At 39.9% G+C, this 20,288-nt stretch overlaps 1 protein-coding gene across 3 annotated transcripts in view; it reads left to right on the top strand.

The window, feature by feature from the left end:
• Positions 1 to 223: 223 nt before the first annotated feature.
• unc5cb (unc-5 netrin receptor Cb) overlaps positions 224 to 20,288 on the top strand; it is a 137,120-nt gene continuing 117,055 nt past the window's right edge. For all 3 annotated transcript variants that reach the window (XM_072453060.1, XM_072453059.1, XM_072453058.1), the window contains exon 1: positions 224 to 447. In XM_072453060.1, coding sequence (XP_072309161.1) covers positions 327 to 447 — 121 coding nt within the window. In that variant the 5' untranslated portion in view covers positions 224 to 326. The remainder of the gene's footprint in view (positions 448 to 20,288) is intronic.

The following is a 20,288-nucleotide window of genomic DNA, read 5'->3' as shown; positions in this document are numbered from 1 at the left end:
TCGCCCGGAGCATGAGCGCGCCGCGTCCGCACTGCCGCGAGCGTTTAACGGGAGAAGAACGAGACAGAGTTGGCTTTTGACGTCTGCGGAGCTGACGAGAGGCGATGCGCGCGTTTCTTTCCCCGTAAATCTGAGCGTTTCAGGTGTTTGTTGAGCCACGGAGACCGGGGATATTACGCCGCGCCATCCTTTGCCGTTGGCGCTTATTTGTGTGACTTTTATCCGGTGTGCATCGGACTACGGCCCCCGAGGGGAGGCTACGATCGGCCCGAGCGTTATCCGTGACAGAGTCGGACTTGCCTAAGATCGGAGTTTGAGTTTTCATCATGGGCTGCGGCGCGCGGGCGGACGGAGGCGGAGGACGGAGGCGCAGACGCGGCGCACGGATGCTGCAGAGTCTGCCCTGGCTCTGGCTGTTCTTGCTGCTGGAAATCACCACTGCTCAAGGTAAATAAGTTGGAGATTAACTCATTAAAAGTTATGGAATGGCCTCGTCCTGGAGCATAAAGGGGACGCGTGAGCTCGGACATTGAAAGCACAAGCTCTCGAAACAAGTGAATAAAGTGAGTAAATGAGGGGCCACTAAGGTGCGTAATTTGGTTGTAATTTGGCTCTCCAGTTCCTTTACGGGTAACGTGAAACTAATGATAAATGCCTCCACAAACACGATGCCGTCGCAGTTAAATATTTACGTGTTACTTCCCCAATTCCTCACTGTAACTTTCTATAACATTTATACATTGTTATATTGGCTTGAGCAAACCTCGTCATTTTGGAAATGACATCTCTGACCAAACGCATAAATGAGTCTTTTAGGTAAAGAAAAAGCACGTGCCGTTCAAAATGACCATTAGCCTATTGAGAGAACACTATCTCATAGTCCAAATCTATAAGCTCCATTCTTGGGTTACACGTATAGTGCACTATTTCTAGCTAATTGGAGTATTCCTTTCAGTTGTCTATACCATCATGCATGAGGGAGCGGTTTTATCTTTACTTTTTGTCCTAATTCTTTCGCACTTCCTTGTTTTATTTCTAAATAAATGAGTGATTTACAGTCCCAGATAAGATAACTACCGTTTGGTCAAACACTAACTAATGAAAAATGAGGCTAAAGTCCTGAAAGCAATGTAATCTATTGCTCAAAATACATCCTCACAAGTAAATAACTTTCAGACTTCCGTTGTTTGCCAAAGTGTAATTGTAACTTCCTCAGCAGAGGGCCATTTTGATGCCACAGTGCTATATTTCTCCAGCAGAAGCTGGCGCTGCTGAATGATGCTTTGTGTAAACTGACGGAGCTGTCAGTTCTGGAAAGCATTATGATAATGCCACAACACCTGAAGCCATTTACTTCATCTGCTGCTCTCTGTGTGAGTGGGATTCTCGGTCAACAAAAGGCGGAAAACCCCATCAGTGGGACAGTGTATGTTTAGTATATGTTTGTACATGCGTGTCACATGTCAAGTGTGTATGTCCCTGGAAGGTACTGTAGGTGGCCTGACTACTGAGGGAGGAAGAGGGGAGGAGAAGTAGGTCTTGCTTGGATAGACGCTGCCCTTGAGTACATGATGTGTTTGTGCTGGAGAGAATGGTACTAATGATGACTCATAAGGATCAAAGACATTTCTACTGAGGTCGCTGTGAATTATTATATCCAGCCGATGCTATAACTATGTCCCATGAAGCTAAATGCACCACAATAATATGCATATTGAGAATGGCTGACTGAGAGTATCCCATTTTTTATTTAAAGCAATAAATTATAAATAATGAAATAGCACCATTTCACAATATTCTAGTCTCCTTGTTTATAGTTTAGTCTTGGTTTTATTTCATCTGGTTTAGACCTGGCACCTTTTCAATAGTTTAGATGTATTCTATCATTAATTTTATATTATGCTTTAGTTTTAGCCAATAAGTTAAATTGTATTTTCAGTAGAGTTTACCAAAAAAAAACATCAATCATGTTGTTATTGCAGTGGGACTCAATACAGTACATATTGCTTTCTGTTCATATTGTGCAGCCCCAGTGATCAATACATTCCTGATTGTAGTATATTTGTTTTAACGCTTTTATGTCAGAAGAAGATGTGTATCCCCAGTTAGTTATAATTTAGAGTTTCACATCACTAACGTCGTACGAGATGAATCTATGTGAAGTACTATTCATCCTAAGCTGTAGTTCCTATTCAGTCCCTATAAACTTAACACTGCTTTTCCACCACATCTCCCAGTCAGGGCAGAGGGTTTATGAGTGAGTAACCTTATCTAGCTTTTGCAGCCCTTCCATCTTTCTCGCTCCTACATAGTTAATGAGGGAGAGGGAGCAGAGGAGGAAGAGCAGAGCAGAGCGGCGGGGAGAGAGGTCCGGTTTCTGAGGGGCAAGGGTGCCATGACATAATAGCCACCCCGGGACCCCCAGAGAGCCGAGTGTCATTGACGTACGTAAGAGGAACACAAAACAAGGCCCTTCTCTGTCCATTAAGGAGTCAATGCAGCGGCGGAACAGTGTTGGGGGCTAATTGATGGGCTCTGTTTTGGTGGCACCCGAGAGTCGCCGTTTGTTGTGAAACTACTGAAGTAGATCACATGGCGTCATAGTCTGTGCTTAAGATGGTCCATAGCTGTTGTGTTGTGAAGTATTTTGTATTGTGGTTTTGAATGGGTTTGTGTGGCAGCTTTGAACGTTTGCTCATTTTAATGTGTTACAGTAATTAAACAGTTATTTAACCATTATTAATGTTCTACAACTTGTCTCTGCTGCTGTAACATAACAAGATGCTTAAAGATGTGCACACTTGCATTGAGTGGGAAATATTGACAAAAATGAATATCTATTTTTTTGTTTTTGCAGTATTCTGTTAACAAAGCAAACATAACTGTGTTAAAAACATGTTTTCAAATGTTTTAGTTGAGTTTTAATTATCAGACAAATGTGAGATTAATCACTGAAGTGCAGAAATGTCAACTTATTCTCTTATTTGGAAGTTTACAACACAGCGTTTTTTCATTTTCATTTTCAATTGCTTTCTTTGTAGCATTTCTCACTATAAACTATGTCCTCGATATTCATCTAAATGTCTATACATTGCCCACCTTTTAAGGCCTTTACATTAATACTTGCTATTTACTATACAATTTACCCGAGGAAAATTGTATAGCATTTTTTTCTAACTCGCTCAAACACCAAATGTATAACTGAGCCAGAAAACATAAACCTGGCTCCAACAGCTACTTTGAGTTTCTTTTTCCTTTCTTTTTCCTTTTAATGAATGCAAATCGATGCTTATTTTGGCTGACAATACCTATTTTGCATTTTGTCAAACACAAAACTTTAACCGCGTCTTTCTCATGCTCGGCAGCACGCGGCGAGAAGACGTTTCACAATATCTGTTCGCTGCTCGTGCCACACCATCCACCTTTAGTAGCGTAGTGTCTCTCCTTTACGGGAAAAGCGGTGGAAATGCGGTCGAAATCAGGGTGCTCATTAACCCGCCGAACTCATGACAAAGGCAGACAGGTCGAGGCAGATTGGAGCTTAGGAGCTGCCGGAGAGGAAGGCGAGACTTCTGTGACAGTAGCTGGTTGGGATCTGCTCCTGGTATGTCAGCCGGGCCGTGGGGCGCGTCAGGCGTCTGCATCTGCCAGCGTTTTGTGTGGTTCTTTACAAAGCTCACGAGAAACGGGGGAGTCGACCTGTGAGGCGATTGATGTCTCAGGCCTGGAAACTGTCTGTCGAAGCTTTCAGATACTCAAGTTATAGCGGCGGAATGGTGCAGCGATGATTTATGGTCAACATAAGTCTGGAATTTGATTTGGAATGGCTTTATGGCTCAAATAATGTTGTATAAATAGAACGATGACATGTTAAAATGACAATAGTAAGGCTGTGGTAGTTTAGTTTCAAACGTGCAAGCTCATGTTGATAATATGGTTTAAGATTATTCAGTTAATTGATTAATCATGATTATTTAGGTCACAATATAATAAAAGAATCTTGAGTATTTTCAGTTCAATATATGCTTCAAAAAAGGCAAAATACACGTAAAGTACTTTATAATCAAGCTCTTTATGTGACAATCTCATTATATTTTTAATTCAGGGAGTTTGGGCTCATAAAGCTTGACTTGTGAATGAAAGCATATTAAGGATTACACAGTTGTTAAGTCATAGCGCCAGCAACCATGAATAATTGTTAAGTTGGGATTTCTCCGCTCATAAGAATTGTAACACTAAAATTTGATCTTGTCCTCAGTCATAAGAGATAAAACACATTGCAATAAGATGATAGTTTGATGATGGCCTGTCAAAAAGTGAAAACTAATGCTTTGTTGTAATGTTGATTCGTAGCCAATAGTTAATATAAATGTTGTCTTTTCAGCAAGCATCAGCTGACAGAAATGTTTGCACTGAGCGGCAGATATGAAGTGCTGTGATTTGCTGTCTGACCCAAGCTGAGCAGTGATTCTTGGAAGTAAGCTACAGTTTCGATATTGATTTCACATTTGAGTTTGGCTCCGGCGGGGGAGCTGCTAAAAAGGAAGGAGAGACTTCTGCACCAATAAATCATCTTTAAGCTCCGATATTCAAACGTAGTTTGCGCACAATTTATGAGCACATGAAGAAAACATTTTACTTTGAAGGGCTGTGTGTGATTCCTGTGATTTATGCCTGTGTTATTTGGGATGTATTTTTGTCAGGAAGTTGTTAAGCGTCAAAGCAATAGGTTTAGTTATAGATACTTTTGGAACTTTTGAGAGGTATAATTTTTTCAAGTAACAAAACTCCAGACTATTTTGTGGATTCATTTATGTGCTGTTAGTTATTCATTTATTCAGTCAATGCTTGATTCTCAAAACATAAAATACAATATATATTTATGTGTTTTTTTCTGACTTTGCTCATATTGTCTGCATTCAAAAGTCACTGTGCTACTTTTTATAGTACTTTGACTTGTACGTGAGTAACATTACAGTAAATGAATTACTTATTGAGTTCTATCTGGGTATCAGTTAAATGTTTCCACAAAGCTACCCATATATCCTCCATATTTCTTCTCTTCCAGTTGATGTCTCCTTTGAGGATCGTTTATGGGGGGAAACGTTACAGGATCTTGACTATAAATGGGTTTTAAAATATTGTGAGTCAGCGCGCAGTATGAGTTCTTCCCCCTTATTTTTGAACTGACATGAACCCCCGGACCATTACGTACCTAGCTGAAAGTGAATGTTATTCCAATCATTATTATTCTTAAAGTCCTCCCCGTGGCCTGACAACTGACTCCGTGGGGAACGCTAACATTACAACCGCCGCCATCATTCCATAAACAGCGCCCGTATGCACAATGAGCGTACTGTGCCGAAGGAGCCAAGCCTTCTACTGTAAATTACCTCTTGAGATAGCGCCCGCAAAACGACAACGTGTCCTACTACAGCAACTTGCTGTCGCTGGAGAAAGCAGAACGATTTGTGGACGCGGTATGGTCGTCCGCAGGTAAAGGAAGGGCACAAAGTGTGTGTGGTGTGACAGCGCTGAGGGGGGCGGGGTCAGGGGTGAGCGCCGGGAGCTGGCTGGTGATAATTACTGTGAAACGTGGTTGCTGAGTTGGCCTCCCCGCTTCACTTGATGTCATATAGCATTGTTATTATAGCACAAAATGTACAGAGAGCTATTTCAGGGCTTGCTGTCGTGGAGAGGGTCAGGAACTTGTCTGCTGTGCCGCTGGCGTCAAGAAAATAACAGTTTTTGACAAAGCCAGCCAGAATTTTAGAGCTAACATGATGTCATGTTTTATATTCAGCACTACTGCACCAGCCTGCATTTTCTCATTAGATAAAGTTCCAGATGATCTTACTTTCAAATATTCAACGGCCTCCAATTGTGTCATTTGTTCCAGATGCCCTCCATTAATGGACTTAGAAGTACTGTTGTAGAACAAATTCACTTGTATCATCAGGATAACAAAACAACAACAAGACAACTGAATTTGTTTCTACAATGGAACACTCCTGGACACATGATGAATTACACAGACTTACTTAGAAGTTCCTTTGTGTCTGGTTTTACAAATCTTTTCCTTTCCTAAACCTTTACACCAGCACAAATATTGAACTGGCTGGATTTTAATTTTAATATTGAAATCATTGAATTCCCCCCATTCTTCCAGTTTTCTTTTGTCTGCTTAATATAAAAAATAAAATAAAAAACTCTTTACCACTCGCTTTGCAAATTAGGTTTTCCTTGGCTGCGTTTAGCGAGTCAGAGCAGTTTTATTGGTTGCTCTTGAGAACCGTGAAGCCATTTACAGCTGGCGCCCTGCAAATAAACTTGACTTGTGCAGTTTAATAATGATTTCAGATTCCCCTGCGATATCATCTCCTCTCCTTTTTTTCCTCGGAGCCGCACAAAAAGGCTGGCAATGCGGCGGGTGCAAGGACATAAAGGAGGCCAGTGGGACAGGAGGGCTGGTGGAGAGGTGAGTGCTGCTGAGGGAGTGGACAGGGACAGACAGGCAGAGGAGTGCTATTAATCACACTGTGTGACACGCTCAACTACAGGGGAGCTTCACACCGCTACACTCACTCCTATTAGCAGTCCATTAGCGGCTCCACTGTCTCTACATGTCCTGCCCTGTGCTGTGCTGGGACACATCAGGGACATGTCCAAATAGTTGCTCCTTTCAGTTGATCGTTGAATGTACTGACTTTTGGGCGGGGCGCTTTTTCCATATTGAGACCAGAGATCATTACGTCATATACGAATATATTCCTACAACAATATTCAAATTATATTTTCCAAAACTATCAGGAACGTGCTAAAATGTGCCTGCAAATGTTTTGGTGGGGGTATATTAACCAAAATGTGAATGGACCATAAAATGAACCACTAAAAAGCAGAAATACCACCATGTTTTAGAGATTACACGTTTCTTGTCTCTTTTTTAGGTTATTTTAATCGGTTTAATTATGGGCAATACACATTCTATTCTTATTTTGCAGCTCTCGAAAACAAAAATGTTGATACTTTCTGTTTTTCATCAGCCAAAAGTATTAAAGAGTACTTTAGAGCAAATGCTAACGAGTAGCTGGCATCTTAAAAATGTCATTGGTTTAGTATTGGGCTAATTGGGGAATTTGTTGTGGTTATAATTAGATGACACAATCCAAAGCTTTATTGATTTGCTTTATTTATACTAGATGTTGCAGATGGTGGGATACATTTCATTGCTTGTGACTAAAGACATACATTTGGGAGAAACTAAATGTGTCCAAAAACAAACAGAATCATAATACTTTTAGTGTTTAGAAGAAATACTGATAAAGAAAAAATAAAATCAGTGTGCTTTGTCTAATATTGAACACATAGTTTTCTGATGCCCTCTTTCATGCCCACTTCTCCATACTAACCTAAGTGAGACTGGATTTACCCCCTGTGGCTTGATTATTAGGGTTATGCTCAAACGGCATGATCTAAGTGCACTAGACCAGAGCAACGGGGCCACTTTTGGGCTTTGTGTAGTGCAAATAATTATGACGGGGTCAGTAATTGTTCTGAAGGAGAAGGGACAGAGTAGCTGTATGATGATGGTGATGGTGCTGTGACCTGATTTACCCATGATCCCCCTCTGCCACAGAATGACTCTTCAAAGTTGAGGTGCATTAGAGCGGCTGTCGTTTCGGTGTGATTACCGGACCTGAGCCCGCGGGAGAGAGAGGAGAGAGCTGGGGGAGCGCCACTGTCCCGCTCTTGATCTCCGGTTCATTTTTGATGAGAGATCAGAGTCAACAGAGGGAGAAGCAGAGGGACGAGAGCAGGCTGATATGCACGAGCGCCGAGCCAAAGGGGAGAGTGCAGTGATTATGAGTTAAGTGGCCCTTCTCCAGCCATTAGCAGCAGAGGGCTCACGTAGCACATAGTCAGAGCGGAGAAGGACGCACTCCACCGCTGGCCTCTCATTTGGCATTCTGGCACCGTGTCACCCCTCTATCGACAATGTCCTGCCACGTTTGTGTCCTCCGTTCTAGCCACTGACATGCCATTACTGTAAAGAAATGCATCGTACACAGGTCCATGTTATTTAGGAACAGCAATGGAAGGATTGAAGGAACATTGATAAATATGGCCTAATTTTAAATATGGTTCATGTTTGCCTTTAAATAATCGGACTGCTGAGTACAGAGAGTATATAATCACTATATACAGTATATAAAGGAGTTAATTTGCAAAAAACAGATAAGTGCCATTTTAAAAAGTAATCGGTGGCTTGACGTTTACTCTTTGTATAGCAGTGTTTTCAAAAACAAATATGTTTTACTGGAATAAAAACATTATTCCATCCCTCCTTGATTAATCCATCATATTATCATTCATAATTTCTGCAGAAGAACTATTCCTATGTAAATTAACCCCAACTGAAGTGAAAGGTGGAAAGCAAAAAAAGAACTGGCCTCCAGAGCTGTAGTCGACAAATTAAATTCTTGAGAAAGATCAAAAAAGTAGAAAAAGCAACAAAAGCTCCCAAAACTACTATCTGACCATGTGGCCTAAAACAATCATACAGAAAACTAGAATATATTCATGATTCACTCTCAAATATTTAGCTAACTCACTCTCTTCTACTGCTGTTTCATATAAATCCTCCAAATATAAAATATTTGAAATTAAAATAATTAGTCACCATGGCCGATTAATCGACTAAACAACTAAGTTTAGTGTATTGTACAGATTGTGCAGCTGTGTTTTTTCTTGATTTTGAGGCATTAGAACAGACAATTCTTAAAAAATGTTATATAATTGTGAAGCACATTATTACATAACATTATTTAAGACTTGCGGTGTTCATTAGACTTAACATTTTTAACACCGAGAGTCCTGGATTGGTGCCATTCAAAGAAGATTACCATCAAACTAGCCGAGTCAGAGGGATTTGAGCTGTGACGTGGTCGCTTTGACTTGTAAACTCCATTTGCACAGAGACACTATAAAAGGCCAAAGTGCTGATGATGAGAAGTGAAAGGGCGAGTCAGAAGAAGCTGTTATTTCCCCACAGTCCAGTAGCAGTGCTCCATGCTGCTCTGTTCCCCTGGTGCAGTACAGTGTGGGGTGGAGCGTGGGCTTGCCATAAAGCCACACGGCGAGCGCTTATTCTGAGCCCAACATTTTTAGGACAAACGTGCTGAGCAGCCAGTTTGGAGGTGTGTTGCCTGGTGAGATAATCGAAGCTTAGCTCCGTCTCTTGATGTCTGCGCTGCAGGGCTCAAATGATTTCACAAAATCAAAGAAATGCAGGTGTATCAAGAAAAAACTAATTTATTGCACATTGTTGCACTTAGACTCCAAATATATGCTGAAGTTAAAGGGGCCGTACGTGATTTTTTTCTTGTAAAAATGTCAAATCTGTTTTTCCCCAGCACAGATATATTGTAAAAGCATTTATTTTGGTCAAAATGAGACAACAGTTCTTTCCCCGGATCTGATTATAGAGAGTTTTATTCCCTGCAAAGAAGGAAGTGTGCTGTTGTTTGTTATCGTTACCGTGACAGAAAAACTCACTCTGGCTTCAGAGAGTTGTGAAAAGTGCTTGCAAACTCATCACAGTGAACATTAAGGATGCTAGGAAGGCTAGATAAGTGAGGGATTAGGGTTTAACACCGCTGCAAATAGTTTAAGAATAAATAGTTCTGTTTTTCCATGTTTTAAGATAGTTAAAATCATTTACAACACACACATAAAAAGACCGAATATCTTAAAAAACAAACCCATCTCTGAACAAAATCTTAAGTCACTGTGCTTTTGGAGCAGACATAAACCTGGATAAACCATAACCATATTTACATGAGAATCAATTTTATTTCCAAAGTAAAATGACTTAAGTAAAAGTAGCACAACAAAAATCTACAACTTGACAGATTTCACAGGTATTTTGAGAACTTTTAAAGCATCAAATGTGGTGATTTTTCTGATCTTTGGTCAAGAGAAGCAATATAAATCAATTTCCTTTTGTATACTTTTCTTTGCTCAAACCATATGAAAAGCACTTCCTACTTTTCAGTCCAGCTCAAAAATATAATGGAGTAGAAAGTACAAACACCTGCTCTCAAATGTAGTGAAGTAAAAATGTAAATCATCCCATATAAAATGTACTTTCCATCACTGTGAATAAGTAAACAGAATAAATTACAGGACGGTTGTATTATAATGTTCCTCATACACAACATCAAGCATAATCCCACCTCAAACGTGTGCACAAGCTCCTATTTAGCCATCCCAAGTAATAAGTGGATCTTTTGAGTGAGGACTTTGAATGAAGAGCCCCTTGATTGGCGTTTTAATCCCGTGCTGCCGGTGTTGGCGCTCCTTTGAAGCTGAAGCGAGCCGTAGGTGGAGCTGTGATGAGAAAGACCCACGTCGGTGCATGAGGTGGTAATGACTCTGACTCACAGCACCTGAGTCACTGCTCACCTGTCTCTAAGGAAATCCAGCTGCACGGCGAGGCTCACTTAAACCTTTAATCCTTAATCTGTCCTGTCTTGTGCTACTGTAGTCGTTTAAAGCATTTTTTTTTTCTTTTTGATTTGAAAACTTGATCTACAAACGTTTCTCGTCATTATCGAGTGAAACAAGCGAAGAGTTGGACCATGATGCAACAGTTCGGCGTTGTTTCCAATGCACAGTAAAGTTATTATTTTAATGAGGCCAGCGATGTTTACTACTGTAAATGCCAGGTTGTCGCGGAGGTGACACAACACCTACTGCGAGGAATACTACATTTTCACATTAACAAACAGAGTTTCGATAGAGCAATGTTTATTTTTGAATAGTGCAAGAAAGATATGCAGTGATCCCGGGTTGTCAAAAGGAGGCAACAACTCTGCCACTACATTACAAAACATTCGCTGATTTCTTGTTGAAACTGTTGCAGTGCTAAATCTCAGCAAAAATCTTAACCTTAATACAAACTAATCTATTATTATTACAGTGTATTTATATAGGGCTCTTCTAACCTCAAGGCTCTCTAAGGACATGGATCAACGTTCAAGTTTTATCTTTAGATAAAACTTAGAGGCACAACAGGTGTGTCTGGACAACTTTAAATCAAAGTGATTTCCTGCTTTCTGGTGAATTTTAGATACAATATTTGAGAAGGTCACTGCCCATTCATTTGGCTGCATGATATGATTGGAGAAAAAGAAGAGGTGACTCCTCATGAAGCGCTGCGGGCAAAGAGCAGAGTAAAGTTTGTGCAGGTCTACACTAAAGTGCCACGAGGGGAATAACAGTTAAGCATCAGTGATCAGTCTGAAAATCCTAGACTACACCACTTTATCGCATCACTTAGCCACATTCAGCTGGATTCGCAGATCAGACACATGAACTTGTTGTAAATAAAAAATCTGATGACCACTCTTCATAAAAACTGTATGTTTTTAGCTTCTTCGCAGCTCATGCTGCTGCACGTATGGATAGCTGCGGCTCACGGCGAGGAACCAAGCTTGGCCGAGACAGCCAATGTTTTGGAAATCCTTTCACGAGCAAACTCAAAATGGGCTGTAGGATGGAGACCACTGCCTTATGTAGGAGGGATGTGAAGATTATTCTGTTAGTATGAGAGTTATGCTAATTCACAATTACTGAGACCAAACAGTGAAACATGTGACAAAAGCTGATAAAAAGTAAAGAGAGCTAAAAAAAAGCTAAAAAATAGTCTTTATATTTTGATGTATTTTTGGTAGTATAGATTGAAGTAAAAATACTGCATTTTGCTTCTAAAATTGTCACAATTAGGTTTTGGTTCTCATGATTATATTGTGACCTTTTGTGAAAAAGTTAGTTTTATTTGGCTCTTTGTGGGATCTTTTTTTTCCATTCAAAATGTTTGATTTCATAAGCTAGACTTGTGAAAGAAATAAAATTAAGGATGTCCCTGTCGTGAATAATAGAAAAACACAAAAATGTTATATTTTGACATTGCATGTACCGGTCTCAAGCTTACAGAAATGGTTGGTTGCGTCGTGATAGCGATATGAACCATAAAACCCTATGTTGAATTAAAAAGTCCCTCCACAGTATGATAGATGGGAGTTTTTGCTCGTCTAATGCATTTGCCCACTTGTCTGGAGCGTCTTCTCAGTTACTTGCCGTGGTTGTGGATACAGTGTCACATCCCTTCTCTGTGGCGAGTGATGGTGCTTTCCAGACGCTGCTCTCATGTTTGCACTGGAGCAGGCTTGTGGTCTATGTATGTCAGCAGAACAGAGTGGGGGGTGGGCCGGGGGACTGCATTACTATAGTCCTGGTCTGAAACATGAGCGCCAAGACCAACGCTCCCCATTTCCTGTCTCCACTTTATCAGCATCTCTCTCTCTGCCTCTCTTTAAGGCCTGCCACAGATAAATGTTTGTGTCTTGTTGTTTTTTTACGGGGGTACTTGGGTCCGCCCACCCCCTTTTCCTGCAGTTTGTGCGTCTTTGCTTCGTTCCAGTGTCTCCTTTGAGATGCCACAAGAAAAGTTATTGGCTCTGGTTTACATTAGGGCTCCTTAAAGATGTGCTGGGGATGGCTCAAAGGACAATGCAGCTGCTTGTTCTTCTAAGGAATATATTTTTACAAGACTTAAGGAAAGCTTTATTCCACCACACCGCAACATTTCAACCTATAGATCTTTGTAATAGTTGGGAAATGAAAAGCAGTATTTTCTTTTCTTTTTTGTGTTGTATGATTTAAATCCTCCCTTCAATTGTCAACTATGAAAGGCTAAACTCTTGTCTGGAGTCAATTAACAACTCAACGGGAACATGTGACAACAAAGGTTTTAACGTGTATTCATACAGTATATTTGTCAGATCATATACACTTTTGTAACATGGCAATTATTTAAAACATTGGCTTTTAAATGGGTTCAATCTTCATCATTAGAAATACTTTTAAGTCTATTCTAAATTGTAATTTTGCCATTTTCTTCATGATGTGGTTTGAATTATACAATTTCTGAAAGCCGCTTTCTATCCAGACTGCTGTGTGTGCAGACGTCTTTGTGCACACACGCCCCTGTTTGTCTGCATATGGACTGTGTGTACGTGTGTGTTTATTCAATAATGACTGAGTCCGAGAAAGTCTGCTTCAGATAAATCTGCTTGAATACCAGACCATTCATCCCAGCGAAATCAATCTTTCTCATAATTCCCCTCATTTTTCTTCCATCTGTTATCAAGCGCGCTGCCAAACAGACTTTTAAACAGAGCAGACCATTACCAGAGGGCACAATTCACTCTGTGTCACTATGCCAGCCTGTAAAGTTGTTGTTTTTACTGAGTGAAATGAGGTGCTAAATTAAAGCGCCACAATTAGTATGCACCAAGTTGTTCTTTGGTGAAAGCTCCTGTCTACTCGATGTTGTCAGGACTATATTCTGCTCTAAACTTATGTGAACGTGGGTTAGTTCCGTTGGAGCCACTTTGCATGTGTGATAACAATGCTGCATGTATGGACAGGGCTTATTTTGTGACAATCTGCTGCAGGATCGAGTAAGCTGTTTGAATGAATGCATTTTAGTCAGACAATACAGGGGAGATAAAAAACAACAACAACAACAACAACAACAATAATACAAATCCACAATGACAATTAAAAAAAACGTCAAGTCACATGTCATGCAGTTAAATTAAACATCAAACTGTCTCACCTTGTATGTCCAAAAAGAGAGTAGGAATAATAATATAGCCCCACCATATTCTACAATACAATAGAAAATGTATTAAACTCCAAATTAATTTCTTAAACGATGCAGTTGCAGTTTCTTTTCAGCCAATGTACTATTCCTTGTGTTGCCCTAAGCTTTTAAGTTGGAAATGAAGTGGACATTGCCAAAATGTACAGCGCCAAAAGAAACAAATTGCGGCACCGTACACAAGTTAGGAGACTTGGAGGAGTCATTCTTGTTGTTGATACACTTGATTGATCAATATTGAGCTTCTCTTGTGTTTTTGTGTGTCTATCATACGTTTTGATTTGCTTACGTATTTCCGTAAATCAGTCCGGCCATTATCCACTTACCTACTGCCCAACTGTGCGACCCCTTTCCCATATTTTGGCTTTTGTTACTCTGAGAACTCAAACGATTTGCAACAGGCATGTTTTTTGTGTCAGCTTTGCCATGTTTGTACAGCATGTGCCATATCTGCTCCATCAGTCCCCGGTGACCTGAGTGCCTTTAACTGGGGCAGGCTCAGCGGGTTTAATCTAAATGGGTCCCAGACAGGAGCCCCACGGTGGAGGGTAGCTTTACGACTCCTTACATGTAAAACACACTGTTCCAATCTTTCCCTCTTCACCGACTGGCATTCTTTTCCGACTTTATACTCTATCACGGAGCTCAAACGCGACTGCTAATGTTTCAAAACTGCTCAAATTAAAGGGTAGAGCATGAAGAATGAGTGGTTGTGATGCCCTTGATTTGTATGCATTCTTCAGCTTAATGAAAGCTATGGAGATGGGGACGATAATGACAGAAAGCAGTGCAAGCCCGGACGAAGGGTTCAGTGAAGTAAATGTCACCATTATCTCAGAGCTCAGAGGGCTGCATGTGCTACATGGTGTTAAAACATGAAAGGATTGAAAAGTCAAGTACATGCTGTGGAATTTGCATGGACTCTTTAGGGAATGGATGGAAAAAGTGCACTGGGAATTCATGTTTGGAGAATTGTTCTGCCGGTTATGCATCAAGAACATGGCACAGTACGTGAATGATTGTAGTTATAGTGCGATTACTACGTATTGTGTTAGGCAGTTGTCACGATTCTGAACTCAATGCCATTTTAATACCACAATTATAACAAAATCACTCCTTTCTTACATGAGGTGATTTTCCACACACAATTGTAGACATTATTTTATATTTATATACCATAGGCTTATACTGGTTTGGATTAAGTTTTTGATTTAGTTTTGACGTTAACTGTGGTGCTACGTTGACTGCCATAAGAGATTATTGTGGAAAGTGAAAAAGACAAAAGCTCCAAATAAATTATTGACTTGACTTCAGATAAAAAGATAATTAAAACAAATATTACAGAAAAGTCCGCATTTGACTGGTTTATGTGATTTTTTGCCCCTCGCAGTATCAACACTTGTTTGATTCTATACCATTTCAGTATCTTTAGTAAATCTAGTATATCCTTTTCTTAACCCTTGTAGGAATGCATGGTTGTAGCAGGAACTAAATCTGTAGTAAATTAAATGGTATATTTTTTAATGTTTTGACATTTCAGATTTTACCATTTTGTTGACGGGGATGACTTTAACTCTGATTGACATGCTCACTTTACTTTACACTTTACATTGCAGTCTTGTGTGCTTTTGCGCTTGGGAAAAAAGTTAAATATCATAAAGATGTATTATAAAAATAAGCACACTGCTGAATGGCAGAACAAGCATAGAAACAGAATTAAAACATAGAAAGGTAAAGTGAATTAGACGAGCCATGAAGTGTAACAGGGCAAACGCTTGAGTCTGTTTGCACTGATCTGAAGTGCCAGACGCTCAAGGTAAGCTGAAAAACTCAGCCTGATGTTCGTATTGATTCACCTTTCTTTGTTGGTAGCCTTTGACATTTGCGCAGTCATCTAAATCAAAGAGAGATTCGAGCATTCTCTAAAACAGCTCAAACACTCGACTCAGCCCCTGTGTATATGGTGTTAAGCACTATTCCACTGAGTTTGGTAAACAAATCTGTTGTTTGCTGTTTAACCTCCGCGAGCCTCATCGCCACTCAGGCACGGAAACTCCAAAACATTCACACAAACACTCATTGCCAGCTTTGGATAGGAACCATATTTGCAGCTGCATTGAGTGACGCAGCAGTGCGAAGTCTTTCCCTAAATCAACTCCAGAAACTAAATCTGGTTCGGAAAGAATGAGTGGTCTCGGCGAGATGACAGGCTTGTTGCTCCAGCTCCAGACCAGTGTGAAAACAGTTAGGTGGTGTAGTACGCAGCTGCAGCGGACTCAGCGCACGTCTGTAAGCTGATCCGCTGTAATGGCCTGTTACAGATATGCCGGAGCATGTGGAGGGGAAGCCATAAGTCAGTGGTGACACGGCCTGCACAGGGGTTCCCATAGATTTTCTGTTTGATAGAACGGTAACTAGATACTCCCAGTTAAGTCATTTGTACGTTTATTTTTCCAAACGTTTACGTGGCGAGAGTTTTGAGCGTCCTCGCTGTAGAGGGTCCCACTTGGCCTGGTCCTGGTCTGGATACCAGGTTGGTGCAAAAGCAGCAATAGTACCTGTGGTCTGACATTTTGTTTGATGCCAAGCTTTTGTGTAGATACAAATATAATGCCACAGCGATAGTGCCAGAAGAAAATAGAAGCAGTAGGATGTAAGATTTAGGTGTGCGTGAAAAAATGCAATTTGCTTTTAAATACACACCTGAGACGGGCCTGTTCAAATCCAGGCTAAAAAACAATTTTGCTTGAATTGCCTTGTGTATGAATTGTGTTGAACTTGCCTTGAACTTGAACTTAATTTACCATTAGGCATCACACAAGATTTGCGATTTATGTTTAAAAATGCTTCTGTATAAACATTTTAAACACAAAAAGACTGATATAGACCAGTAAACTGACAAACTATGACACATAAAATAATCTCTTTCAGAACACATTTGTACAGATCTAAACTACAGAATTGAGGCTTTTATGCAGAATGAGACAGGATATGTTGTTGTTGTTTGTGGAGAAAATTACAAAAATTACAGTCTTTGTGATTTTGACTAATTGAGTCCATTTAAATTTCAAGTCGAAGCAATTAATTTTGCCTCCCCAGGCACCAGTACAAAATACAACAAAAGAAAGCTCTTTGTGACAGTTCCAGGCTCAGGCTCAATGAAAAGTAGTATCTGGTCAACATACTGAGGGGCTAATGATTTGCTATGGTGAACCCAAAAGCAGTATCTTAGTAATGCATGTCTGTTGTTTTTACTAGATTACCTTTACTTAAACACAGCTTCCTTGTATTCCTCCATCTCCTCTGCTGATAAAGTTAATCTCCTGGGTTAAATTGTTTGGGAAGGAGTGCTCTTCTTAATCACCCCTCCTGATGAGCCTCCTTCAGAGGGAGCTGTGTTTTATATCCCCCTACAAACATTCCATAGCCTCACATTTGCACACACACGTCACTTAATCACTGTATTTCTGTTTTTACAAGTCTACAAAGACTTACTAGCTGTCTACAATCCAATTTTTGTAAGCACACTTTTCATGCCAAATGTTTTATTTAGCAGCCGGCTCTAGCATTAGCCCCAGCCAACTAAAGCAAAGCAAGACCAGAGCAGGAGATGAGGAAGAAGACACAAAGAACTTGAGATAGTGTGGTTTTTCCCCCCACTGCAAAACCAGGCTAAGAACATTAAGAATCCAAGCATGCTAACCCAGGGCTTTTCTGGGCTGCTTTGTGTGGCTTTTGTTCATGAGAAAGAGGCGAAATCTGGTAAACAAATGCAACAATGTACTGTAAGGATTGGGCACTTTAACCGCCTCATGCATATTTCCACATTGCCATACTTTCTTGTTGAAGTAATCTGAAACGCATTGTGTTGATTTCCTCTGGAGTATCCGATACCCCTAAAAGCGAGCTCTTTTTGAGGCAATAATGTTTCCTGTTTTCACATTGGTTGAACATAAGGGTATACCAAAAAGGAAAAACAAGATAATCAAAACTAGATGCAGTCACACAGAAGAAAAGTCTGAGGTAACGTGTAGTTTTACTCGGGGTAAATGCTTTATCAATTTGTTTTAAATGCATAGTTCTATATAGTTCTCAAGAAAATTATCATTCTACGGGTTGTTACTTGATTTAAAGAATACACATAAAAAGTGCAGAAAATATGAGGCGCTCTGATTTTCACCCGGTCTAAACTGGACCTAAAACAGGACAATTCCGGGTCTAAACTAGCACTAAACCAGGTCTGAGTAGCACTAAACCGTGGCTAATATGATGCTAAAGGGAGGAACGAGACATCAATAAATGTTGCTCTGAATTAAGTATACACAAGAACCTCAGCGGACCCTGAGTACCATCTGAAGCAGCCCACGTACCAGCAGTTTGAGAAACACTGCACTAAAACTAAACCCAAATGAGCATCTCATTCCGCTCTCCTTAGTGTTCTGAATGCCTTACAATCTCAGGTATGAAAATCAAAAATACGAATTTTGTCCTTGGCACTTTAATAAAACAAGTATTTAATACATGTCACTTGTCACATTTTACACCACACGTTCTGTTGTGAGCTGTGAACACACTCCTCCATCTTGGCTCTTGCTGCAGTTTGTTTTAATACACACCTGACAGAATGCTATATATACCGTCTCTGGAATCTGGACAGAACATGTCAAATCCAAGTTCAGCATGTCAGTGAAGACTCTCCTCTCAGTGTGAAGCCTGTGGTCAAACAGATGGGTCACAGCACGGGACATAAAGACAACGTAACAAGACGTGGACAAGGGGGAGAGCTAAAGTGATCAGCTCGGTGATGGATGTGTCACTATGGAGGGTGGAGCTGTCTTACATCCATCAGTGCTTAAAGCTTTTGGTGCTCCACTTGTCACTTCCAACTTCACTCCTCATTTGGCTTTTTCTCTCTCTGCTTCGAAAGAGGAAAAATCTAAACTGGGTATCAAACATTTTTATTGAAAAACTTCCCAAAGAGAATTTAGTCGAAAAGAAATTTGCAAACTCAGATTTCAGAAATCAGCAAAAGGTTTATTGCCATGGTCAGTGAACAAAATTCACAAATATTGGAAGTTTTTTCAGCGTTAACATGCAATATACAACAATTATTAGTGAGTATATAAAATCAAATAAGGCATGCATATTATATATATGCGAATTTACTAAGAAAAATAGATAAATTACAGTGTTATTTCAAGCAAAGCATAAGGAGAAAACATGTCCACCCAGTATTTCAAATCATATCCAACCCCTTACGTCATTATGCCATTTTTAGTCCCGTTAAAGGTTTTCTTCTTGAACATACATTTGTTTTTAAGGAAATAAGATGATAATAATAGGATAGGAAACGACCCTTTTAATTCATTTAAAAGTTACTCAAGTTATGTTACAAAAAATTACACCAATTACAGCAAAACACATGGGCTTTTTGTGCTGCTCTACAACATAATTTGCAGCACCATATGTCCAGTCTATACATGTCCTTTGTGTCAGGAATAATCTCTGAGGAAAAGAGCGGACATTTTAATTCAATCAAGTGCAAACAGCAGTAATGCCCTGGCCCCCACTACATCTCACTCATCTCGCTGCACTGATGCAATTACAGGGCCAGGCAGCAGTGGCCATCTTGCTCTGATTATGCGTGTTTACATGGAAGGAAGGTGTTTATTGTGGAAACTCGGGGCCCCCCTCCTCCTGCTCACTCAGCTACTGCGGGAACAGAGCTGTTGGCAAGCTTGTTTATTTGCCATCGCCCGTGCTAAGTTTTGATGTCACTTAAAGTAAAATCAACAAGCATTTGTATGTGAAATATATTAACATAATGGAAAGGACCTTGCAATACATAACAAACTCATGGTTTTATGAGATTAGAACTGTTAACTTTACCAAGAAAAGTCCACTTGATTTGCAGTCGCAGGGTAGTTTTGTTGAGGCCGTTTATAATCAACAAAGTAAATGGAAAAGATCTTCTAAAACCTACTGCAGGTGACTACTTTTTGGAACATTTGGCACTAGCGTTGTCACAATACTCACATTTCAAAGATAAGAAAAAGGCTTGACATTCAGTTCTGACTTTGATGCCACAATAATAATATTTTTTCTTTTAGATTATAGAATATATAGATACTTTCTTTAATACCATCACGTGGCCTTGTATTAGTTTTGATGTGCAGTAGCTCCAAACCATTTTGAAACTATTCAGGAAAAGCTCATTTTGTCCGGTTTATGAGATTTTTTTCAAGATCAATTATTGTTCGAGTATCAATAGTTTATATACTGTATAACTGAACTCTATTGATTAGGATCTGAATATTAATATTGTTGAGAACTCAAACTCTACACTCTTACACACAATTCTTTCACCACTGTTATAGCTATTGTTAATTAATTTAGTCCACATGAGAATTCCTTGGAATACTTGGTATAGGTCTTGCTCCAGGCCATTTTTTACAATGTCACTAGACTTTACGAGTATTTTGATGAGCGCATTACCGCCACTCTTCTTGTATTGTGTTTGCTTATGGAAAACACCATAAAAGTTATTATAATGCTTGTT

Source organism: Eucyclogobius newberryi, unplaced genomic scaffold, assembly GCF_026437365.1.
Source record: "Eucyclogobius newberryi isolate DKJ021-1_F unplaced genomic scaffold, fEucNew1.0.hap1 SCAF_2, whole genome shotgun sequence".
NCBI lineage: Eukaryota > Metazoa > Chordata > Actinopteri > Gobiiformes > Gobiidae > Eucyclogobius > Eucyclogobius newberryi.
The sequence above is the reverse complement of the archived record's forward strand: the minus strand, read 5'-3'. Positions and strand labels throughout refer to the sequence as shown.